This window comes from Phyllopteryx taeniolatus, chromosome 15 (genome assembly GCF_024500385.1).
Source record: "Phyllopteryx taeniolatus isolate TA_2022b chromosome 15, UOR_Ptae_1.2, whole genome shotgun sequence".
NCBI classification, from domain to species: Eukaryota; Metazoa; Chordata; class Actinopteri; order Syngnathiformes; family Syngnathidae; genus Phyllopteryx; species Phyllopteryx taeniolatus.
In genome coordinates, this window is record NC_084516.1 from 8,046,925 (window position 1) to 8,074,138 (window position 27,214).

Here is a 27,214-nt window from a genome sequence, read left to right on the forward strand (position 1 = left end):
GCACTCTCGCTGATGTGGGTGATGACGGTGATAGTTTCCATTAGGTGTAATAAGCCACAGCCGGCCGGGGGAGCAGAAAAACAGGCTGACAGGTTAACATGTGGCGCTATCACTTGGCTTGGTTCGCGATAACAGGGGCTCAGCATCTCCTGCACATCATAGCAGTCTAAAATGAGGTAAGATTTATGCCTCACAACACATAAATGAGGTCATGTCATTGTTTCGGGGCACTACGTGAACTGTCAGAGATTGCAAGGGTTAAGCGAGACGTCTTTGTGATCAGCTCTACGCATTTTCAAAAACATGAGATCATCTGTTTTTGTTTTGTTCTTTGGTGCATGCACTCATGCATCCTCAACGCTATGACCTAATCCTTGATCAGCCTTGGTCAAGGGAGGGTGGGCAGTGGGCAGTGGGCAGTGGGGGGAGGTGGGGGGGGGGATGAATTTGTGTTAGAGAGCCCCCCAGTGGTGTGTAGAGCAATTAGAAATAGCAATGTGGTGTGACATGAAAGTACAGTACATAATTAATGTTTATCGTAGTGCGACTTGTAGAGAAATATAATGTTTGATCATCAAATGCATGTTGTGAAGATTTACCCACAAATACAGATGACTATCACATGCTTGCATTTAGTGTTGGTTGACAAGATGACTTTCTGCCAACATATTTACCTAGAGTTGATGATGGTGGGTAGCTTTACTCCCACAGATGTTGCAGTTGAATGAACAAAATCCACACATCAGTGAGCTTATACAGAATCATGAGCATTTCCCCAAAATAATAAATCCAATAGGACATCTGTACTAGGTTTCACTCAAATGTCTATAGAGGTTTGTGTTGTCTGGGTACTACAAGAGTATTTGTTTTTGTGAACCAGTGTCATTTTCATGTGCCAATGCTTGTTGGGTGTGTACGTGTTAAACTAAGTAAACAGAATACAATGATTTGCAAATCATTGTATTCTGTTTTTGTTCATGTTTATGTTAACACAACATCCCAACTTCATTGGAATTGGAATTGTACTTAACTAATGATTTTGATATTTAATTATTAAAAAAGTATACAACACAATGCTTCCCATGAGCTTTTCGGAGTCGCTTTACAGTTGGGGAATGCACCATCGAACAATGCCGTGATGGGCAGTCTTGGAGGTAGGCGTGGCTCTATTTCTCTCATAATTTTGCATTTTTGCATTTGAAGTCTTCAAATGTGCTCAGTGGCAAATTCACTACAATCCAATCAGTAAGTGTCCCAAAGACTAAAATCAGGTCTTGCCTCATTTGTCCCGTAGCGACAGGAACCTTCCAGCCGTTGACTTGACTGAGTTCAGGGTCGGCCACGTCGATGAGCAAGGGGAGGCGGGGCATCCACACGCTCATCCCCAGCTGTGCGCTCAGGAAGCTGTAGGTGAAGTTGAGCATCACCTTGCTCTTTCCTTGCGTCTCTTTTCCATTCACATACACGTAGTCACATCTCTCGGACACCTTGAATTGAACAAAGAGGCGAGACGAAAAATGACAGAAACTGGCAAAGACAAAGAAGTGAAATAAACCCCGTTTCTTTTTAACATAAATCAAACTGAAAGATCATAGCCAGCGCTTCCATAATGAGTGATGCCAATGCTGCAATGAGTGTATTTTGCTTTTTGAAATACCCATGAGAATGTTGGGTGGGTTTCCATTTTTAATACCACCTATGCGAGTTCCAGGCACCATTGCTATGCGCACACATGAAAATGTATTGCCTGTTTGTGTGTGCAGGATAATATCATTGGAAGAACTACGACTACGGTCCAACACAGCAGATGGAGCTGGGAAAAGAAACAGATGTGTCTGATCCCACGAGAAGGAAAAACATAAGCTCAAGCTAAATTGGTGAATGGCGGGATGTATTTGAACTACAATCAATTGGCTGATGTTCTCAAATGTATTTCCAGTACAAAGACATACAATACACAATGTCGCAGGTGTCTGCCTTTCTCGTCAAAAAACACAAGAATCTCCTCATCAGACGTTTCTTCCCTCTGCCAATGCTGCAGACTCAAATATTTAACAATCTGTCCAGCAATTTTATTTGTCAGTGCATTTCAAACACTGTCGTCATCATTTGGACAGCACTCACAAATGTTTGGAGCAAATGGGTGTCTGTCGTCTTTGCATCCAATTTGGCAGATTTACACCGAGTCGAAGCAGCCAACAGCACCGAAGAATAAAACTGACACCTTCAGTTCCACCCACTGGTTAGGAGGTTGATTATCTGACAGAATAATTATTGTGCCTATCATAAAAGACTTCAATATTTTAACACTCAAGTGAAATAGCCCAATGTGGAAAATGTGATTGTTCAAAATTTAAGCGTGTCATATCTGTTGTTTAGTTGGTTTAGTTGGGTGCATATGGCTTTCTGTTTCTGTGTGGACCTGAGCCTAAACGAGCTGGTACTGTGCAATACAAAGCTGGTTTCATTTGATAATAATATTCACGAATTGTCACCAATAGCGGCCAGGGGTGTTTATTTACTGAAGATGTGGCGGTGCAGTAAGTTTCCACACTTTCATCTGAGAGTCAGTTTACGTGCCTCGGTAGGTCACAAAAGAAAAGGGGCGTGATTGACTTAACATTGGATGTACTGTATTAACATCGGCATGTAATTGGAGCTCGCGGTCTTTAAACCTTCAGGCCACTGCAGGCAATCCACAGTTGCCACGGCAATGACTTTGAAGATGTATTTCAAGGCAAACGAATAGCTTTCTGCATGAATACAACCACAACATTGAGTCCTGCTAAGCTTTAATCTTCCATCAATTTGTTGGACTTCACTACAATCTTCTTGAGAATACTTAATTTGGTTTAATAATAGAAATAGATAATACACATGCAATACATCTTCTTCTTCTTTTCCTTTCGGCTTGTCCCTTTAGGGACCGCCAGAGAGCTTCATCCTTTTCCATGTACACATCCAATACATGTATATATGGATACGGTTTCCCCTCGCCCAAAAATGAACGACGTTCATGACCCTAGTGAGGACGAGCACACTAGAAAATGGATGGATGATACTTTTGTGATCCATGTATGTTCTGTTAGTTCCAATTTAAACATGACTCAGTGTTTATGAAACAAATGGAATAAGGAAATTACAGCTCGAATTAGCTCAGGCCTTTTACCACATCAAATAGTTTTTAAAAAAAAGCTTTTTTTCAAAAATAATTCACTATATTTGTAGTCCGAGTAGCAAACGTTTAGTTGCATGAAGTCAATGCATGTTTGTAAGCCAGTTCATGTTTAATGGGATTATTTCCAAATACTGCACAATATTATGTTGAATATCCATCCATCCATTTTCTTTAGATAAAGTAAAAACTTTCAATGCTGATTCTGGGACATTTCATAGTATTTGACTTCATTTTTGACAGTAACAGCCGCCAACCCGCCAAAGGTGTGTGAATTTCAGCAGTGGCGGGTAACAACACCACTCACATTAGCCACTTTGGCGGGTTGTACTTCAACCCCACACAACCGTTGACGAATGCATTTTGACAGTGAAACATTTCAGTAAAAATTGTGGCAAGTGAAATTGCTGAGTGGCTAGTAACTCTGGTAAACCGCGAGCCACAGTGGCTAGTGAGTAAAATAGTTCATGTCACGCCCTGCTAATCATGTATATACAGACTGGCGATTACATATTCAGTATCTCAGCGCAATGAAAACAATGCAATTAATCCACTGACAGAACTTAAGTATATGCAAGTAAGGTTTTAAATGAAAGATACCAAGGTCAGTGCCATTATGTGTAGTGTTACACTTCAGTGGATCATTAAACCCTGCGAGAGAGCTGCTGCTTCTCTCCGATACGCTACACAAAAACTCCTTGTCTGCAAACAAACACACACACACACACGCACACACACGTACACGCACGTACACACACACACACAAGAAGGGCACTGATAGAGCTCAGCCAAGGGCGTGGTGTGACTCTACATTCTGTAATACATCACGTTCAGATGTAGTGGTGTGGAATAATCAGCTCACACAGCACTAAAATGTTTGTACACAGGATCCATCCATCCATTATCTGAGCTGCTTCTCCTCACTAGGGTCGCGGGCGTGCTGGAGCCTATCCCAGCTATCTTCGGGCGGGAGGCGGGGTACACCCTGAACTGGTCGCCAGCCAATCGCCGGGGACATTCCATTCGCGCACTCATTCACACCTACGGGCAATTTAGAGTCTTCACTCGACCTACCATGCATGTTTTTGTGATATGGGAGGAAGCCGGAGTGCCCGGAGGGGCCGGTCCTCAGAACTGTGGGGCAAATGTGCTAACCAGTCGCCCACTGTGCCGCCTCATACACAGGATATATATATATATATATATATATATATATATATATATATAATTTTTTTGGAATCGCCACCTCTTTAATCTAAACTCTCCACCTCTTGCTTGCTAACAACTGGACACAAGACAAGCAAAGAGAAGCATAGCGAATGGACCTCGGCAGATGAGAGGATTCAGACGTTATTAGCAACGCAAAAAAAGAAGAAATATTGCTAATAATACAGAGATGGGCACACACCACACTCACCTTAATAACTTGTTCATCAGTTGACCTGCATTCAACCGACTCGGTTACATCCGAAACTGCCCCGTCTGTTCCCACGGTGATGACCTTTACGGGCACAGCGACTGTACGACCGGTGAGGACGGCCGTGTTAAGGATTTCCGTGTCCTGCAAAAACAAAACAAAAAAATTCACATTTCTATTGCTATTAACACATTGTGACACTTGGCAAGTTACTGTACCATATATAAAACTTCAAGGTACTATACTATACTGGGAATTGAACACATGTTATCTGCGCAAACACAGCAACATGTATCATGACATTACCAGTGCGTTGGACAAAACTGATGACAACCATAACCTAATATGTCTCTGCACATCCTTTTAAGGCAATCCCTACGATCAAGATGCCTCAATACCTGCGCACCCTGTCCACAGTTATTTTGGCCCACTCCACCTGAGCAAACGACTCCAGCTGTCGCAGGTTCGAAGGGTGCCTTCTTCACAAGTTAGAGTTCAAGTTCGAGAAGACAAATTTGATGAGGTCTGATCAGAATATTCTAATGTTTTTAGCCATTTTAGGATATTTTTAGCGGTGCTTTTTAAGTTATTAGCCTATTGGAGGACCCTTGCGGCTAAGACCAAACTTTTTGACACTGGGCAGTATGCCGTGCCGTTTGTAAAGCTGCTCACGCCCAAAATAACAGCAACATTTTGTCACATTTAGCTTCAAAATGTGTTTAAAAAGCTGGTGTGAATTTTCAAGAGTCACTTTCTGCACATTTAGAGCAATATTTGACAACTTTATTCAGTTTGCAGCTAAATGTAACAAAATGTTGTTGTTATTTTCCGTGTGAGCTGCTTGACAAACGGCACTCCACAGGGCAGCACATTCGTGTCCAGAATGCTTCGATTGCCTTGAGATTTCATTGCATCCTGCATAGATTCAAGACAGTAAGTACAGTTAGACATGGTCTTTAAAGTGGATAAAGAGTTTATGATGGTGACAGTTCAGACTCGGAAAAAAATTCGGAAAATAGGTTTAGAAACAAATTGGAGGTTGTCAGCATCACAGAAGACATTGTGCTCAACTTGGAGGTTGGAGGTTCCAGTCATAGTCTATAATGGAGTACGGTTACCATATATTGTCACTTTATCAACTGCATTGCATACTTATGGTGCTGTATAGGCCTAATCAGCCCCAGAAGATGAGAATAGCCTTTCCCCAGCAATCAGCAGGAGCTCATTTCAAATAAAAAAACAAAAACAAACAAACAATAATACTTTCTGTCAAACTGAACTCATTCCAGAAATATCACTTATACATTAACAATCTCAAAGCATTAAAGAGGTGGAATGAGGTAATGAGCTCAATTAGGACAACGGCGTCAGTCTTTGAGCTCACAGCGTGATGGTACTAGAGGATTGGCGTTTATGGCGCCTCCTGCTCATCGCATCTTAATTTCAATAAATGTCCTCTCAAGCTTTGCGAGGAAAAAGAAAAATTCTGACAGCTCTTTATTGTGTGCAAATGGTTTTGTCTGGTCCTCTAAAAAGAGGGATTTCATTTAAAGCTTAACTTCTCTTCTGACAGTTTGACTCCTATTCATAAGGTGTAGCTTACAAGGAAGTAATATTTGTACATTATTATTTCTTTAAGACAGCCATCTTTTGCAATGTTGTGATTGTTGTGACTCCACCGCTCACCCAAAAACATCTGGGATTGGATCCGGCTCGCTGTGACGCTAATAAGGATAAGCACTATAGAAAGTGGATTGATGGATCATTTAAATGTATTATTTCACACAAGATGTCATATTTTCATACGCATGCTTTCTACAACAATTAGTAGTTGTTTTTTGGGTACAGATTTTAGCAAAAATCCCAGAAGTTGACGAGAATGATTTGCTTTCGCGGGCCACATAAAATGATGTGGCGGGCCGCATCTGGCCCCCGGGCCTTGAGTTTGACACCTATGATCTAGATGGTTTAATTGGATGAGAACTATCTAAAATGACTAGCATATGAAATACTGTATAGTGAAATGAGCTGTCACTGTTCTTTTTAAAATATATATTTTGATTATTGCTATCTCAAGTACCGAAATTCCTGGCTCAACTATTATTATTACTTTGAAACCATAATTTTCCTGAACATTTTGGTCTACTTGTGCGACCAATGGCTCTCATCGGGATTTTGAAGTACCACAGTACAAATGTGACACCATTAGGAGTTTGACCAAAATATTCATGAAAAAATAATTCGGGAAGGCCGCGACCCTAGTGAGGCTCAGAAAATGGATGGATGGATGGATATTTAGGCAATCTCAACATGAGTAATCCCGCTTGTCACAATTTCTGACATATTTTTTTTTTACGAGGAAAGGACTTCAACAAAGGACCTTTGACTGATGCTGTCCATTTGACAAGAAGGAGCACCGAGTCCAGATGTACGTTGCTAAGTTAACTTCTCATGCTTGCAACTTGTGATCAAAAGGCTGAAAAGTGTTATACATTATGTGTGGTATGGTATAAAGTTTTACATACAGTACAATAGTGCTCGATTTCATGGTACGTGCCAGAAATGTTCTGGGGCTTGGTCGCAAAAGATTGAGTTTAAACACAAACTACAAGTTTTCCCCTTTGAACTAACCCCCCTGGAGTCCAACCGATTTGATTTTCCCAGCCTTCCCTGCCACGCCTGGTCTCATTGGTCTTATTATCATACGTAGCCTCTATCATTTACGTGGCGGAAGAGAACGGCGGTCACAGTTAGCTACTCCAAGGCGATTACATGGAAGGAGAAAACTTGTAGTTTGGGTTTGAAATACATCTTTCAAACAATCAAACACCAGTGATGGATCTTTGATGCTTAAAGGTTAAAAATAATATTGCTAAGGTGTGACATCTGATGTGATATTTATTATGAATGAGGATTTTTAATTGAGAGTCTTTTATTTGTTTTGAACCTGGGAATATTCAACTGTTTAAGGTCGACATGTATGACGATTAATAATCTTAACATGCTACTTAAAACACTGTCTGTGCCTTTAATAAAGAGTTATATGATGGCAGCAGTTTTGCCTCTGGAACAAATTAGTTCCAAGATAAACTAAAGTTGAACTTTCTTGAACTTTCATTTGTAGATCAAAATTGAATTATAGGATACCTTCTTCTTTCAACTTCCATTTCCCAAAAATTAAAACATTTCTCTCAAACTAAATTACAGTCTCACAATCCGATACCTTCATATCAGCTGTCCTCTATTTTCTGCGGTGAACAATGCGTTAACCCATTTTCTCATAATTGCACTGTACGACGTGGTGTACACATTGTTGTGTGTAACTATTAAGTACCAAAGAGAAAAGGCACCGCGTATGCTGTGTTTTATCTCTTTGTGATGGCTGCTTTCACTCAATAAGCCATTACCGGTGGAAGAACAAAATAAAAAAGGGGTCCAGTAATGAGTATTCAATACAGGAGTTAGAGCCAGACATTTATTTTTTTTTTTTTTTTTTGGATTGAAGTCTTATATAGTTAATATAAAAGCCAGCACATCATCTTGAAATTAAATGAAGTTCCATGAGTGAACAGAGTGGAGTGCCAAAAAAAGCAAGAGCCCTTTTCCAGTCTTCCCGTTCCTGTCTCACTGGGCACTGCCTGGCCTCCCCCCCGGCCTCCGTGGTTATTAGGAGCAGAACTGCATGTCTTATTTGCAGTCTGATTGTATACTCGACTGATGATAAACAACCGTGTTGCCAATTTGCTGTATTATTAACCAACAAACACACGCGTACTCACACACACAGAATCCATAATGTCACCCAAATATGAACCACAGGAACGCCGTCTTCCTCCTTAGCCAGCATATTATCTTAACAACCTTAACAGCACTCGTAGAAGAACAACAACAGGAGCCTGCACCTGATAAAATGCTATATTGTCACTACTGTAACTGGGGGACAATGTTGGAGTGTGTTGGGGTCAATTTGGACATAGGAAATAAAGGATGTGTGACTGACAACCCACAGTGGTTCTACTGGGAGAAAGGTCACTTTGAGAAGGCTGCTATAGGAAATAAATGGCAGATAGCTCTTAATATTTAAAGCACTCGTGTCCAGTTAAATTAAAAAACAATTTATCGGACATACAAGCCAACAGTTAGGAACAGTATACAATGTATAACGATATACTGTATATTGTAGTGCAATATACAAACATTTACTGCACGATATAAACCTCTTATCATTTATATCGTTATTGTTTTGATGTGCGGGATATCGTGTTAGGTCTGTTGCTATTAGAGGGTAATGCAATAACAGTCACCTTTCTATCACGTCATCCTTATGCCTCACTTTCCAGGCACGACTAATCGATTTGTGCTCAATCCAACGGCTCAACGAATCCAACTGTTTATTTAATAAATACATTCATCATTTGAATTGATTTGTAACATACTGAAGTATCCTGAAGAAAGTCATTTGAGGAAAAGCGGCAGTTTTATGTGTGTTGTGTGATTGTATGAAGAAAAGGAAAAAAAAAAAAAGTTTACCCATCCCAGCTGACTTTGGCCAAGAAACCCTGGCCTGGTTGCCAGCCAATCACACGGCACATATAGACAAACAATCAGTTACACTCACATTCACGCCTATGAACAACGTAGTCTTCATTTAACCTAACATCCAATGTTGTTAGCATGTGGGAGGAAGCAGAAGTACCCAGAGAAAAGCCACGCAAGCACGGGGAGAACGTGGGAACGCCACGCAGAAGGCCCTGAGCCGAGATTCGAAGCTGAGAGCTCTTGACTGTGAGGCATACGTGCTAACCGCAGTAATGTAGTATCATAAGTTACTCCGATCATTACTTATGTGTTGTGATAGCATCAACTTTCTGTTTTGAATTACAGGTGCAAGTAAATAAATGAAAATAAAAAGGAATAACCATTATTTTAGAAAAGGTAGATTCCTAACAATACAAGAGTATGGACTTTACATTGTGCTGGTGCTCTTGTTTTTTTTCCCTTTTTCTTTTTCTTTTAATGCAACGGCTTAGAAAAGAGGGAAGTTAAGATTGAACTACAAACTTTTGTCTACGTCATGTAGGAGGCAGCATTATGAAACCAGTGATTCAAAGTATATTAAGTCATCACACCCACAGAGCAGAATTTGACTTTGCTCGTTGTGCTGCTGTGAATGCATGAACCAAAACAGCATGTGTGCTTTGAGAAGGCCGTACAAAACCACTTTGTGCAAAACATGAACCCCGTGCAGAACCATAGCGCAAACTGACAGCTAGGATTGCAGTCTTTATGGCCTTCTATACTGCAGTGACTCTCACCTATTCAATTCACATCAATTATCAATAAAAAGTCCACTTCCTCCGGCACCTGCGCAGTCCGCACAACCAGCACTGTCAGGATCAAACAGAATGACAACCCTCAGCCGCTTTTCGCAGATAAATGAAAGGGAGGGCGGGAGTATGAATCAAACCTATGAGATTATATTTGATCCTTTGTCAGAGACGGCGGTGATCCCACAGCAGGGCAGATAGGTGTTTGCAAAATGTAATCTCAGCACAGCGGTGCAACGGTAACCACTGCTGACTCTGACAATTTTGGCTAGGGCCTTCTTGTGTCGTGTTTGTGTGTTTTTCCTGCACTGTGTGGCTTGGCCATCTTCCCACCACAAAAGAGGACTGTCTCGGATGTGATGAGGTAATAGCTATGATGTCACATTAAACAAGGGCAGGCAGGAGCGGACATGGTGAGCTAAGGCTTGCATGAGTGTTTATTTGTGTTACTTCTAGACTTCTACCCTTAAAACTTAATGCTACAAGTGTACCTGTGAAAACTTAATAAGGTCGCTGTTATGATGAAGCTGCTTGACCAACAACGTGCCAGCAGCGGTTTATGTTCCCCATACTGTAAAGCATGCCGACTCCCTCTAGTGGTTTGAGAAAGAATCACTGAATTAAATATCCGAACTGTACATAATGTTACAGTGGCTTCTTCTTCTCCTTCTCCTCCTCCTCTTTTTAGACGATTAAGGATGGATGGTGTATGTTGCATTCCGTGGAATTGGAGTGTTTAATTAATTACCAGGTTTCAGAGAGCTTGAAAGACAAGAAGCTAAGTAATTAACTCATGCACAATCTTTTGCAGCATGCTTTTGCAATTAAACCTCTTTGCATATATCATGTTCATGTGGGATACATGTACCGTACATGTTCCATTTTACACATGTTCACAAGGTGCGTTTGTTCTGAGAATGAAATAAGCTAAAAAGCAAACTGCTTTCAAAGCAGCTACAGTTTGCAGACACTAACAACTTAAAAGCAGCTCAGGAGACCTCTGCCATGACCAGAAGTAAGAAACACCACTAATGATTACTCAAATTAAATCTGAGGCTAAAGTGATTTATTCAATGCTCATTAATTAGCTATTGATTCATGACACAACCTGGTGGCCTAGTTATTGTATTCTGAGAGCTTTGGATGCATTTAGGAAGATTAAATATTGAGACCATTTGAACTGCACTGTAAGAAAGGACGAGGTCATATTTTCTTTGTTGTGTGGTTCATTTGTCTGTGTGTAACTTACTGCCTACAGTTTTTGATACAACATTATCAGCCTCATTTCTGCGCACCAATACAGACCAGGTCAGTTTCATACGGGACATATTTCATTATGTTTCCATTGTAAAGCGCTCCAAAATTACACAGCCCCTTTTTTTCAGTACCAGTTCAGTCACAGTGGTACTTTTTGGGCACACTTGTGGAGGGTGGGGCTAGACACATTGCTATCCATTGAGTGGTTAACAAAGAATTGTCTACCTTCTTTAAGTGAATGAAATGAACACAAGCTGGATCAGCGTTTACCCATTCAAACCTAACCATGGCCAACTGAAAGGAATCATATCGATTAGTGAAAACTAAGCAGAATCACCAAAGAATGACCTTACCATTCCTTTGAAATAATGGAGGAAAATTTAAAAAAAAACTTGACTTTTTGGGGCATTTTGAAAGCATGGTTCTATTGAATTTTGGCAAGAGACCACACATTGATTTTGAAATATTGCTTACAAAAAATGCTAATTTTGCAATGGGTGAACTGTATTATTTCATATTTTTTTGATAAGATCAAATCTGAACTGATCAGATTTTCATTTGTAATTATAAAAAGAAAAGCATTTCAAGGTTTGGAAGATAGATGTACTGTACGTGCTTTTGGAGTTTTATGATAATTGCTTAACATAAAGGAGGGAACTGCAGAGGTGAGCAAAGATAAATAAGTTGCTCCTCATAAAACCTGTCCACATTCAGAGTGCTCCACTGTGCAATACGTCCCCGATTTCATAAATCACTTTGAACCTACGCTGACAACAGCGCTAAGCAAAGCCAGCCAGCAACCATAAGCAAATAAACACAAGTACAAATTGTAGAATCGACAGGATTAACTCCAAGTTAAAGTCCGACTGACGTTTACTGAAGCTGCATCGGTGGCCTTGGAAGAAAAAAATAGATCGGAGGGGTGGTTTGGTGTGTAAGTGTCTCCCTGAAACACCGCCCGTTCCCACGTAAAGATTCGTGCTGTCAAGATGGGAAATATGCCACATAGGGCTATATTGCAGAAAATGAGGGTAGTTGTTATAATTGCTCAGAGGCAGCTTGGCCAAAATATCAGAGACATTTTTTAGGTGCCTATTAACAATGCTGTCCCGGGAAAAGGAATCGAGGGATTCTCGCAAAACTCAGTTTGGATTGGATGTGCTCCCAAATTCTCTGAAACACTTTTGGAGACGGCTGGTGGTAGAGAAAGGAGGATTCAATTCACGGGCAACTGTTCTGGTGGACATTCCTGCAGTACGCATGCCAATGGCACGCTCCCCCAAAACTTTGCGGCATTGTGCTGTACGATAAAACTGCACATTTTAGAGTGGCCTGTAAAGGTGGCCAGCCCACCTTTCCCGTCTGTATTTTGGGTCATGAACTTGCCGCATAATGTAGCATTTAAATTGTATTTAAATTGGCACGAACAAATGATTCTGTAGACTTCTGAATTGATTTTTCTGCTGCGAATGAAGATGAGCCGGTACCAGAAGAAGCAATGCAAGTCCAAGCCATGACAACACCTTCAGAGTTTTACAGATGACCCTGTGTTTTTTGGGATCATGAGCACTTCCATTTCCAGCTTTAGCCTTTCCATCAATTTAGTAAAGGTTAATCTTTGCCTCTTCGGTCCATAAAATGTTTCTCCCAGAGCTTTTGAGGCTCATCTCTGTACTTTTCTGCAAAGTCACGCCTGGAGTTTTTATTTTTCTTGCGCCAAGGGGGAAGGCCAGCGGCGCGGCCACCAGGACACCACCCACACCACCAAAGGACACAGTGTAGCACCACCACCCACTGCCCGCATGCCCCACCACCGCCACCCCACACCGCCCTACGGGTGGTGCAGCTCTTGCTTTGGCTGTCATTATTAAATTGTCGGTGGTGCATTAAATGCTTTTTTGGTAATAGTAGTCATCCCAGAACTTTCTTGGCTTCTCATATAATTTCAAATTGCAGGAACATATAGATAGGGGTCAGCATGTCACCTGAAGGTTTGTGTGCCTTTGAAAGAACACTTCAATGGTTATTTTGTCTGCATTAGCGGTAAAACGCTTAATGTACCTTACATTTTACATTAGACACATAAAAGCCTATAGGCTGATGCAACAATCTCAAGAAGCTGTGCTAATATTGTGGCAGACGTGTCTTAACTCCCATAACCCGCCAGGCTTCAACGTGAACTGTGAGAGAAAGATGAAGCTCACAACTGTCCTCGTTTGCTCTTTTTGTCTTCATCTCTCCCTCTCAAGATGTTGCTGTTCAGGATTATCAAGAGCGCAGACGAGAAACAAGCTTAGTGTGCATGAAGCTGCCTCCGCCCCAAGAAAAGTGAGAATTAACGTTTCCAAAATAACAGTCAAAAGATAGCGAGGTAAAATAAAGCCCTGTGTAAGCACAACGGGATTTAATTAAGCTATAAATTGTATTGCAACCACACAGAGGTCGCTGAATGCTGACTCGAGGGCACTTAACATGCAAGCGGATAATCCTCAGCCATTTACTGACGTGTCTTTTTCAAAAGCAAGTTGTCTCTATATGATGGAAAGCTGCCACAATATCAACTGAACTTCAGACATGTGGAGTGTTGGCCTTTGGGTTTATCTGGTTCTCGAGGTTGCAGAGGACACAGTCGCCTGTTAATTATGCTGTCATCATTGCTTCGGTCGATCACGATTATGGCATCAATCTTGTGCAGGCAGCATTTGGTCAAACCCTAATTATTCTAGATAAAGGCTCTCAATCAAGCCCTTGAGACAAAAAGCAAATGTTGGGATTCTTGCTAATGGTTCTGATTATATTATGGAACAGACAGTTCAATTGGAACAGACACATCAATTGAATTTGAAATAGAGCGAGTTTCGAAGCTACGAGTGAAAACTGATTGCATTTTGGATGTACAGTAAAGAGCTGCGGGGGCCACACTGTATGTCTCCTAATGAGAGAGCACAGCGAGCGCGAGATCAAAAATTCATGGAGGATATGATAAAAGTCGCTCACTCTCCTTTGGCGTGTTCTCTGCATGTTCCATCTTTAAAGTTTGTTCATGAAACGCCTTCGCCTTCTTACCCGCTGTCCACCCGCTGCGTCACCCTCGCTACTGTTCTGTTCAGATCCTCTGTGGAATGAGGCAGGTAACCGTAATATAAACTAGGGCGGCAAACTATAGGAAACATGTCTGTCTTATACTGAAAATAATCATGGCAAGACCTAAAAGAAAGTGGACCATAATGCCGTTTTTCCACATTGCTCGTGTTGCCTCGGTTTCGGGGGAGCGATTTTCCACTTGAAAATAGAACCACGGGCAACTGCAAAAACAAAAACAGTGGTCCCCTGTATTTACTTCTCTGCATGTGGCTGTTGGTAAGGAGAGGACAGAAAGAAAATGGACGGCGCTAGCATAGTGCAGTATAAAGCATCTAGAGCAGGAGCGAGCCAAGTAAGTACAGTACTACATTCACAACGGAGTTTCGTTATAAATCCAAATATTTTATGAAAAACACTTCATAAATATACCATAAATATAAAACATTTGAAAGAAAAAAACAGTTCCTTCTTGTGATGGTGTTTTCTTACGCCACGGTCTAAACTGGATCAGAACTTAGAAACCGCATATATCGGGGCCGTCGTAAACACTTTGAGAATCACTGCTCTAGCTAATGCTAGAAATGACCAGGATTAGGATAGTGCAATAGATTGTTTTTCCTTAAAGTCGTCTGGGATTGATTATACACACTTAATGCAAATGTCAGTCAGAGAAAAAAAATAAAAATTTTAACACTAATGCTGGTAAAATCCCAAGACTCCTCCTGCACCCGCGTCTCGCTACACAAAGTGAAATTTAAGTGCAATCAGGGTTCTCTTGGTTAGATTAGGATGCAACCATAAAAATACCTGAATACAAACAAGTTCAGAGAATTTGAAGGTTCAGCTGCCCGCTGCTTACCATTGCTAGTGGCACGATGCCGCCCAAGTCTTGCGGTGCCAGGCGGATGATCGTCTGCACCTCACTTGTCTGGGTGCGGGTGAGCGGATACTCCACCTGCCAAGTCACCTCTCTGCCAGCCTCAGGCACCATCAGCCCGTTCATCTCCAGATCCACCTGCAACACTCGCTGGTAGCCCGCCGCCTCTTCTCTGAATATTGGTGAGATGAAAAAGGCGTGAGTCAGTAGTGGATTTAGATTCAAACAAAAGAGGACGGTGGTTGAACAATGAGTGAAAGTAACAATGGAAGATAGCAAGTAAATTTAAAGGCAAAAGTGAAAAAGGATAATGAGGTAGAAGAGTCCAAATGGGAAGAGGAAATGGATGGATGAGGTGAACGGAGGGGCAAAAATATGATCATGGATTAAGTCGAACGGGACAAGGAAAGATAAGCAAACGATGTTCGCGGAATGAATGAAAGAAGGGAATTTGAGGGGAAAGCAAGGTGAGACATCCGGAAAAGGGAAGGACAAAAATAATTAATTTGAATGTGAATTTTGAAAGAAAGTAGATGAGACCTTGGGACAAATGGCTCAGATTGCCCTCCAAAGTAAACAACAGAACAAGTTGTTACAACAAAAGTCTTCTAAATAACGGAAAATAGCATTCCAGTGGCAAAACCCTCCAGTATAATTGATAGGATTAAAGCAGGTATACTGTGACATATTTATACAGCTATAATTTCTAATTACGTGAGGTTGAATGACTTGATATCATCCATAGTAATTGAATTAGGGGTTGAAGGACCAAAGTTGTTTCGTAGTAGACTATAATGTGATACAAGTTCAGTCGAAGTCGATTAATCGATGTTATTGACATTTTTTCAGCTTAGCGTCCCCCAAGCTTCTTTTGCGCCACAGACCAGTTTCGCGTTAAGACATATTTTGACAGTCAGGCATAGAAACCGATGAAAACAAATCATGAAAAATACAACTCAATATTACCCTAACTGTAGTTGTCGGAATTAGTGGGAGTCCCGTGCAAGTTTCTCGTCAACAAACCAGCCGCTTTAGCATCCATACGGCTGTATACACTGACATCACTGTTGTAAAGCAACAATTGTCGCTTGTCATAAAGTGACACAAGTGTCACAATGCTGGTGTGTGTAGCAGCAAACAACTTCTATGACGACTAAATTCTTGCTAAACAACAACAAAAATAGGCAATACATGGGAATGTCCTTGCCCTAATTATTGAGTCAGTATATTTTACTTAATGCGTATTTCTGTCCCAAGATACAGTATTTGTTCTCTGCTTGTCACACAATGAAACAAGGCTGGCGAGAGCCCAAGTGAAGCAGCAGCAGGAGGAGGATAGAATGGCGAGATCCAGGGCTTTCCTTGAACATTTTTTGTCCCAGCCAGCATGAAAATCACTACCAATTCCAGAAAATATGTTCATGCACATCAGATGCAAGCCACACTTCAAAGTGCACACTTAATGGTTCCACTCTGCTGTAGGAGTACAGGCTGAAAATATAGATTTTTAAAATGTGTTGTAAGAGAGGATTTGGGCAGAAATCTTGCCAATGGTTTACGGAAAGTGTAATCCTCTAAAAATACTGTAGCTATAAAGAACAACATGATATTTGCTAAGGCCTACAACAGTGTGGAACGCAACAAAACAGGAGTTCATGGCATTCAGAGAGATTGTCCCATTAAAAATATTTCAATAATAACTATTCACTGATTAACTGATCGTTAAAGGGCCTATCTCACTGGGACTGGAGACTAGTTGGTGACCTGATAGCGACTCGAATCTCTGTCAGTTGCAGAGACATCTCTGCGATGTTTCCCAAAGACTAGCCGTGTCGTCAGGGAGTCATAGGGAATTCTCACCATTCACTCACTATAGAGAAAAAGCTTAACATCGCTTCATGCCCAAAAACTAAGATCAACCGTCATCAAAATTCATGTCGACATCTCTATTAACCCCAGTTCAATCTGTGCAAATATCAGGATGATCGCGCCCCAATATTTTGGATTTTATGGACGTTAAGCGTTGTCCACTCTTTACGCTCACAATAGAAAAAAGGCTTAATGTCGGTTCCTGTCAGAAAACTGCTATCAATCGTCATCAAAATGTATGTGGCTAACTGGCCATCTGTACTTTTGCCCACTTGAACCTCTGAAAACAACTGTTTGTCTAATGGACTTTAAGCATTGTCTTTTTTTTCATCAATCAATCAACTCCACCAAAAAATGAATCAGAATTCTAAATAATCAATTAATAGACTGATTATCATTTTAGTAGATTTGTTTGTTGTTGTTTGAGTGTCTGAAGTCAATTCTCAGACAGACCACTTCTGACTTAAAACAGCAAAAGACAGTGAATGATGAATGAAATTTGTGAAAATCTGTTGTGTAGTTTTTGAGTGATTCTGCTAACAAACACACAATCAAAACTCTTGCCTCTGTGCTTCACAGAGGTAATTTTATTGTTTTGTTAACCAAATACCTCTTTGACAGTGCCAGTCAAAACAGAGCATCTCTGCAAAATAATTTCAGCAAGTCCAAATTCCTTTTTTTTTTAAACTATTCTCTCTGGCAGAAAGTAGGACTTCAGCGAGAGCTGCGTTGCGATAGCTGACAACATGCTGGGCTCATGGGTAATGGCTGCACTGATTATGTGGTTTACGTTCAAGATGTGCAATTAGAGGCCAATCAATTATGTGGACCAGCCAGTCCCGCCTGGCATCGGTGATCAAAAGGGCTGAGCTTGTCATTCACCTCCTGACTCAATCAGTCTTAGCTGTTTATCAGTGGGTGCTTTTATTCATAAGCAGACAAACCATGTAGAGCCTTTTGAGTTGCCCAGGTTTTTGTATAGATTGGTCATAAAATATGAAGTAATCATCTAAGTCATAATAAAACTCATATCACACAAACAGTGATATGTTTCCATGAGTTTAAATAAACATCACAGTGCTTTGGCTTTATTAACAGTTTGAGCATCCTGAGGCGACATTAATCTCAACCAAATGTTTCCTATAGCTGCAGATCAGACCTGCCCAACGGTCAGGATGAAATTCCTTCTACTCCTGTTTACAAAATGGTTGTTTCATATATTCTTTGACATGATGCCGCAGCATGTCAGTCAGGTTGAGGTTACGACTCCGACTGGGCCACTCCAGAGGGTGTATTTTTTTTTTTTTCCTGTTGATGCCATTCTGTTATTGATTTTTGATTTCTCTCTGTTGGGGCATTGTCCTGTTCCATCATCCGTCTTATGTTAAGCTTCAAGTGGCTGACAGATGGTCTTAAGACTTCAAGCAAAATGTCGTGATAAATGTCACAGAATTAATGTTGCCCATCGATGATAGGAATGTGTCCAGGTCCTGAGTTAGCAAAGCAGTACCAAACCGTAATTGCACTCATGGCATGCGATTTTGATGGTGGTGTGCTGCGCCATTATGTGAGCCTTCCAAACAACTCAACTTTGGTTTTATCTGTCTATATAATAGTTTGCCTATATCACTGTGATCAAGCAATCTTTTGCAAACTGCAAACTTGTCTGAATGTTTTTTGGACAGCAGCAGCTTCCTTCGTGGTATCCTCAAATGACATTGTTATTTCCTGTTTTAGTCATCATAGAATTGTCAAGAGAGATGTTAGCATATTCTAGAGATTTCTTTAAGTCTTCAGCTGACACAAGGATTTGTCTTCACCTCATTGAGCCCAGTTGTGCTCTGGCAGTCATTTTTATGAGAAGGCCGCTCCTAGGGATAGAAGCAGCAGTGCGGAACCTTCTCCATTTATAGACATGAACATCTATGCTTTTAGACACTTTTATGACCCTTTCTAGCTTTATGCAAGTTAACGACTCTTAATTGTAGGTATTCTAAGAGCTCTTTTGTGCAAGGCATGGTACATATTGGGCAATGCTTCTTGAAGATGGAAAACTCAAATCTGGTGGGGCTTTTTTTTAATATAGGGTAGGGCAGCTTTAACAAACCTCCAATCTCATCACTTTGATTGGATTCAAGGTTAGCTGACACTTGACTGATTAGCTCTTGGAGACATGATTAGCCACTCTGAACAATCATGTTTAAATGTTGTGTTCAATAAAAACATGATTTGATAATTTTCTGTGTGCTATTCGTATAAGCAGACTGTGTTTATCTATTCTTGTGACTTAGATGAAGAGCTGATCACATTTCATGACTAATCCAGGTATTTCAAAGAACATTTTCCTTGCAACTTTATTTTCTCCCCTCCTTTATCATCTTCCAGCCACCTGCAGTGTAATGCTGCTACCGATACATGTAGGTACTCTCAATCTCTGGCCTAAATAAAGAATGTGTGCAGCTCACAGGTTAGAGACGGTCAGCCCGCTTCCTCTGTGTCCCATTGGGAGAAAAAAATAACATGGCCCTTCCACGCACACTTACCATGGAATTCAATACAGTCACAGCAATGGGCACTCCTAATGCTCGAGGACAAGGGAGAAAGCAGAAAATGCACAGCACTAAACTAAACTGCCTGTGCAATGAAGAAGCTATAGAAGCACTCGCAGCTATGTGTGGGAATCATTCTGGCTTTCATGAAGTGGAAAATCCAGTTTTTTTTTTTCTGGCTGATAGCTGAGTGTCATAGCACAAACAAACAAGGTAAAATAAGTGTCTCAAAAGGAAAAAGACATTCAATTACTGTACGATTCATTTCAAACTGTCATAGCAAAATAGATAAAGAGCTGCACCCTAAGATGTAGAAGAGGAGGATGAAAGTGAGGCAGACAAACAAGAGGCCTGTTATGCTTTTCTCACACTCAACACCTTAGTGGATATCTGTTGGCTTTGTGAGACAGCTAGTAAAACGAAAAGTCTGCTGCTTCTTTCGGAGACCCGAGGGTTTTTGTCTTTCAATGCAGCAGTCATTTTGTGAGACTGGCAAAAGTGATACATCAAAAGGCATGAATATACAGTGGTCCACGGGAGAGAATCAACGTGCGAATCAGGTGGGAGGCACAGGTCCGTTTGTTTGGACTGACACTCTGGTAACTTCAAGTGGATACTTTTCAACTTATTTTGTTTGCCACTGGGACTTTGCATGTACAGTATGTATTTCAGTTCAGCCAACACGGTGTAGTTACTCATTTTTATGCAGATATTTTGCTTGGGTGTAGTGCTGTAGATGGATTCTTGGGGAGCATAAGACGTGGGACAAAATATGAATATCAAGATGTCAAGTATTGTTATTTTATAATAATAAATTAATCGATTGACTGATTGATTAAGTAATTGAAATGAATTAAATCGATTCAGTTCACTTGGGTGCGGCCAACAAAGGCGCTGCTGATTCAGTCGCAAGTAGTTTGTGGTCTTAACATGAACAACAGGTTATGAGAAGATCTTTTGCTATGGCACAACAATTACGCTGCTCGTTAATTTTTACTGTAGTTAATCAAGGAAATGTAGTCAAACGCCCATCCCAGTCTCTGACAGTACAGTATAAATGTACACTGCCAGCATCCATTATAGGTAACAGCAATTTCCAATGAAAACCAAGCATTTGAAATTAAATCTTTATACTCCGTTCCTCTGTGAGCGCATTCTGAAGTCTGCTTGGAAAATAAAATCAACCAGTCGCTGGAGCTACAGTAGCGCCCCCGTGTTGTTGTGACTTTACCTTTGACATTAAGCCATTAAAGCCTTTCGTCATTCAAGTGCCATTTTTATTTTTTTTGCCTCGAAGATTGTGTTGTATATATTGTGACATAAATTACGTATCGTACTGTATTTATTTACCAATTCCAAATGTTGATATTAGCGCTTTCTAATGAAAACAAAGCATGTTAAATCTGATTCATTTCTAATGATTTTATTTCCCTATGCATGCATTCTGAAGCGCGTTTCAGTCATTTTTAATTGCCAGTGCTAAATCTGTCTGTAATTCTGTTATTCGTGCTGTTTTTATAAAATAAACAAAACCATGGCTGGAGGAGATGTGGAGCTGCCATTTTGCGATAACAAGCAGCAGGAGTTGTTTTTAATTGCTTTTTACATCTTTTATTGTATTTCACTTCCTATGAAAGACATTTTAATTATTTTTGTTGCCATTTGAATATTATTATTTTTTAATCATTTATCCTTTCACTCATCTAGTGATTTTTCTGCTCAGGAATTTGGTCCTGTTGCAAATTCTTAATGAAGAATCAACTGGCCACAGAGCCCAGTTGAGTCTTCTGTTAGAAAAGGCCAATTTCCCAATTCCGCTAAAGATCTATTAGCATGGCGCAGAATGCTCAAAGCAGCAGACGGTGATACGAGGGCGTAAGAAAGGCTCGGGCAAAGAGAAGCTGAAGCGTCAAGTCGACGACCGTTGCCAGGAGATGAAGCAAGTGACGAAGGAAGATGACAGAGTCACCATAAACTATTAGTTAATTAACCTCAAAACAATCAACAAACTCTTTTCATTGTCCTTCATTTTAGAATCTAATATTATGAGAGCATTTTATTGTGCTTGAGTTTCATTTACGTAATTGTTATACACGTTGAGCAAGACAATTTTTTAAGTTTTCACTTCTTCAATTACCAATGTATCGTGATGTATTGTTGTTGTTATGGTGTTTCTTCAGCTACACGGATAATTGCATAACTGCTCAAACGTCAATAGCATAGTATTATGAGTTACTTTGTGATTGGCAGGCCTAATATACAGCATAAAATGTGTTCATGCAAAATGCAGGTCAGAGAGAAACTCTAAGGTAAAAAAAAAAACATCTGTCTGAAAATGTGTTTGAAGGAAGCTTATGTGTTTAATTATATAACCTGCATGTAGAGATAATGAATTATGTAACCTACCAACAGCTGCTTTGTCGAAAACTCGACTGCCGCCTTTGCAGCGTAACTGATGATGCCAGTGAAGAAATCTGTCAGGTCAGTTACACCTCGACTGAATTTTGTTCAAACTATTATTTGGACTTTTTTTTTTTTTTTTTTTTTTTTTTTCAAATGCAAATTGACTTCCTTTTCGATTTGACAACATTTTCAATAGAAAAAAATACACATGGCCTCGCTTAAATTAATCCAGTGGGCCAAAAACATAACCCTAAAACCTGCAAGCTGTATTGGCATAATGTTACAGGAGACCTTTGTTTTGGTGACATTCTAGTAACTAGTAGGATCAGCTGAGGAAGGTTCAATGCACCACAAAAACTTTCCTGGTGTTAAAGTGGACATACACAGAACAAAAATATCAACGTAACACTAATTTTTCATGAGCTTAACTCAAAAAACCTTTTTCTCTGAAATATTGTTCACATATCTGTCTACATCTGTGTTAGGGAGCAGATTTTCTTAGCAGAAAGAATCCATTCAGCTGACTGGTGTGACATATCAAGATGTTGATTTGACAGCACGATTATTGCACCGGTGTGTCATACAGTAACACTGCACATCGTTCGAGTGGCCTTTTATTGTGGCCAGCCTAAGGTGCGCCGGTGCTATAATCATGTTATCTAATCAATATGCCACACCGGTAAGGTGGATTCACAAAATTCGGCAAAGGAGAAGTAGGCCTTTTGTGTATGCAGAAAATGTATCAGTTCTTCGAAAGCTAAATATTTTTTGAGGTGATAGCAGGCGTAAAAAGTTTGAGAATTATTCATTTAAATATAAAACTGATCTCTCCACGCATGACTTCTGGCCTAAGCTCTGCTATTTTATTTTCTCGCACACGACGAAAGGACTACACGGACGGACGGAACCATCCATCATGTCAAAGAAATTTTAATTGCCTCCAATACCAGTACATAACGACATTTTACAAAGTTACATGGTAGCAGTCACTCACATAACTCCAACAGCTATACGTCAAGAACTACAAAGTGACACAAAGTTCATAGTTAACTATTCGGTAACATCGAGGTCGGACTCCATTTAAAATGTACAGCTGTGCCACTGTTTCTCTCCCAGGATTTATGCTCAGCAGTCATTAAGAGAGGCTGATAAGTGCGCTGTAATTCTTAATCATGCCACAAAATTAATTCAATTTGTGGATATGGTGTGGCATAATGTGTCTTATAAACAAGTGTCAAACTGAGCGTTTTTAGTAAAGGATGGTAGACAACAGTGTGTTAATTACGTGGGCCAACGACTCATTAGCAATGAGAAAAATTGGTTGAAATTGGCAACAAGAAGAAAGCAGACAAATACAAGTTTGACCCCTGATTCTCAACTGTTTTTTTTTTTGTATTTTGATACACAGCTATAATTCATGAAGTGAAAAAGTGATTTTGTGGTATCCCAAACCTTTTGGCTTGCGGGTTTCCTATATTAAAATGGGAAGCAGAGCGTTCCTGTTGTTAGCACTGTTGCCTTACAGCAATGATGGCTTCCGCTAAAACAAACTGCATAGATGATGGATGTTTGCGATGTTCATGGTGATTTAAGCTAATTGACTTCCAGCTTTATCTACACAGTGACAGTGTAATGTCTGCTGTGCATTTCTTGTTTGTTCAGGACATAATCACTGTTCTTTCTTGCTTTCTGAGCACGGCTTTCTGGGATGATATGGGTCATTTGCAATTGCAGCTGTTTTAATTACTTGTCGTTCACTTTGTCCAGCTGTGACACCGTTGAGTCCTTCGAAAGCTGAAGATTTCTCCAACTTCACTTCTTGCACAATTGCTTTGAGCCATCAAGTAAACTATTACCGCCGTCACAGATGTTATGGTTTAACGATGTAGGTGTTGCGGTTTATGTGCAACTTCAACCGGATATTTCAGGATGTTCTTGATAAACGACAAATACCGCACACGAATCATTTATGACTACATTGTATTCCACCGGGTGCAGTTCTTGTAACATACAGTAAAAGTAAAACAATCAGATTACCAATGTAGTGCAAAGCCCAGCTTCAATTGACAATTGTCAGAGAGTTATTAGTTCAACAATATGTTCATTATCATGATTGTAGTTTAAAGTGGTGTAGAACTGGATGTCATCATACTGAGAGTTGTTTTGAAATATTATATTGAACAGGAGATAATCAAACTAGAACACTCTTAGTATGATGCAATGCAGTGCGGTTCTACACCACTTTAAACTTCAACCACAATAATTATCGTGTTAAATGAATATATCTCTCAGCATTATTAGTTTTGCAGACATAATTTTCAATACAGCACCAATAGTAGTAATACATGCAATACATTTTCATCATTCCGTAGGCTACCAACAATTCTCGCTCAATTGATCAAAAATCTTTAATGTAAATGTTTTGTTAAACTTGAGTTTAAGTGTAAACTTAGTTTAATGTTTGTGTTTATTTTCCAGGTGGAGAGCAACAGTTACTAGCAATGAAAAAGCCTTTTGTGTGTTAACTTAGAGAACAGTCAAACAGAAGTGCGCAGCATGCATTTTGAGGAAATTCAATCAAAATATTGCAAAGCAGATTTGGAAAAAAAATAAATCAAAGAGGAAGAGGAGGGCAAAAAGGAAAATTTGCCCACAAAAAAAGTGGTACAACAAGGCCAGGAGTCAGGTGGTGGCCACTCCCCCATTGAGAACAGGTCAAAATGTAAATTTTCCTCTTATTCATTGCCTTTTTGCTACGAGGCGGATAAGAAGGGCGCTGCGCGTTAATCGTGTAGTTCAACAGTCACTGACCTCACTTTGTGAGTATGAAATTAGTTCATGGTGGAGAAGGGGGGGGGGGGGGGGGGGGTGGGGGGTCATTATAATGTAATGATTAATAAATTACAATCTAGTGGAGCAGCAATCTTGTGTGAGTGAGTGCGTGTGTGTGTGTGTGTGTGTATTTCCCATGGGAATCTAGGCTCCTATCTAATGAGTTTTATCAGATCAGGCCTAATATCTGTCTCCTCCCGCTGGTGATTCTGATCTGAAAGAACTATGAGAACCAGCTTTAAAACTGCTTCTATATGGCCTGGATTGATTTAGAACCGAATAGCTTAGTAAAGGCTTTTTAATATAGTCCTTGTGGGCTTTTGGAGAATAGTAGAGCAAAGTATTTAAGCATGCTCAAAAAGTGTGACTTTTATATCTTATCGGTCCTGTATAATTCACTAAAGAACAGATACATGAACCACAAGATATTTGTTCCAAATAGTTGAAGACGACTAACACAGTTGTGACCTTGTGTTTATCGAGGGCTGGGGAAGGATTTCCATCCTCCAGGGATCCTTGTTTCATGCCGCGACAAATATAAACATTGATGTGTGAAAGACAGATAATGAAGGAATTCATTAAATTGAAACCATGTCAACAGGAAAATGGAATAGAATAGAATAACCAAATTATGAATGTTGGAAATTTCCCTGAGGATCCATTGAAGCGTTGTACATCACGCCTGTCCCTGTCAGTGTGGATTAGTTTGCTTTTAAAGAAGGTCGACACTGAAATCATCATGGATCGGATCTGGGATGCACCGATACCACTTTTTCAGACCAATTACAAGTACTTATACCAATAACTTGATAATGCTATTACAGTACATCTTGCAATTATGTTGAAAAGGTTTTCCTTTTTTATTTTGTATTTTTATGTTATTCAGTCAGTCTAAACACCAAGGGCCACTATGTAAAAATTGTACACACAGTAAGAGATAAAGAAGAACAGTCTGGTGGATACAAACAGAGGGTGCCATGTTATCTCTGCGTGCTAATTATAAAATAAAGTGAGTAAATGGAACTATAAGACTGCTTCTTGACAATATGGGAGCACATCTGGATCAGCTGGATCAAAGCAGCTCCAAGTTTGCCGGATGGCGCTCGCCGCCAGAGTGGAGTTAATCATCCATTTTGCAGAGCATAATTTGCAGTCGTTCAAGTATCTCCACACAGATGACGTGGCTCCTCCACCCAGAAAGTATTTGTCAAGCTGATCGTGTGGTGTCTGTGTGTAGTATGAGAGCATTTTTATGGATTCCGAGTACTGCATAGACATACAGTATCGGCATCGATTTCAATCCACCTAACGTAATGTGAAGTGTCGGGACAAAAAAGAAAGGAAACTCATCCAAAATGCATTTTGGTTTGTGGTGGCTTTCAAATATTCATAAATGTAGTGGAACCTCCCAAGGCAAATGCCGAATGGTGGAACAATTTGGAGTTTAACCATAATGTTCTGAAGAAAAAAAAACTTGGGAGGTTGAGCAGTCATCATTCAAGAGTGATGACACGTGAGACTTCCATCCATCCATCCATCCATTTTCCGAGCCGCTTCTCCTCACTAGGGTCGCGGGCGTGCTGGAGCCTATCCCAGCTGTCATCGGGCAGGAGGCGGGGTACACCCTGAACTGGTTGCCAGCCAATCGCAGGGCACAGAGAAACAAACAACCATTCGCACTCACAGTCATGCCTACGGGCAATTTAGAGTCTCCAATTAATGCATGTTTTTTGGGATGTGGGAGGAAACCGGAGTGCCCGGAGAAAACCCACGCAGGCACGAGGAGAACATGCAAACTCCACACAGGCGGGGCCGGGGATTGAACCCGGGTCCTCAGAACTGTGAGGCTGACGCTCTAACCAGTCGGCCACCGTGCCGCACGTGAGACTTCCTATAAATCAATTCATTGAGGGCTTTTTTAATTAATTATTTATTTGTTTATTTTTTGCAAGGCCACCACAGAAGGGTAACAGTGATGTTAAATAGGAGAAATGTGATGATAACCACATCATATCCAAACAGAAAAAGACATTTTGTGTCAAAGGAAAGATTTACTGTTGACTGTTAGCGCTCCTAAGTAGTAAGTAAAACACATGTTTGAGGTACTCATTTTTACAAGGTATCATAATATATTGATTAACATGAGCTCTACTCTGATGTCTATTGAGTTTTGCTCATACTGCACGGCTATAAGACTTTGCTGATGTGTTTCATTCATTGTGCGTTTTACTACTTTAGTGATTTGTTTCATTTTTGTTCTCATAGCTTGGTTTGCCAAAAGAATAATGCCATTTTTTTAAGTAAGAAAAAGAGGCAGAGAGTAAGACAGGAAGGACAGAAGAATGGGGAAAGGAAGGAGAATGCATAGAAAATATGAGCTTGAAAGAGCAAGGAAATCATCAGTGAAGGACAATGAGCAGAGGA

General features: G+C 40.3%; 1 protein-coding gene across 6 annotated transcripts in view; it reads right to left on the reverse strand.

Annotated features, from left to right (window-relative positions):
• The window catches only part of si:dkey-112m2.1 (transmembrane protein 132C), a 183,930-nt gene that overhangs the window by 7,065 nt on the left and 149,651 nt on the right, over nt 1-27,214 (reverse strand). For all 6 annotated transcript variants that reach the window (XM_061747773.1, XM_061747768.1, XM_061747771.1 and 3 more), the window contains 3 exons: nt 15,120-15,309; nt 4,593-4,736; nt 1,279-1,487 (listed from right to left, as the gene is read on the reverse strand). In XM_061747773.1, coding sequence (XP_061603757.1) covers nt 1,279-1,487; nt 4,593-4,736; nt 15,120-15,309 — 543 coding nt within the window. The remainder of the gene's footprint in view (nt 1-1,278; nt 1,488-4,592; nt 4,737-15,119; nt 15,310-27,214) is intronic.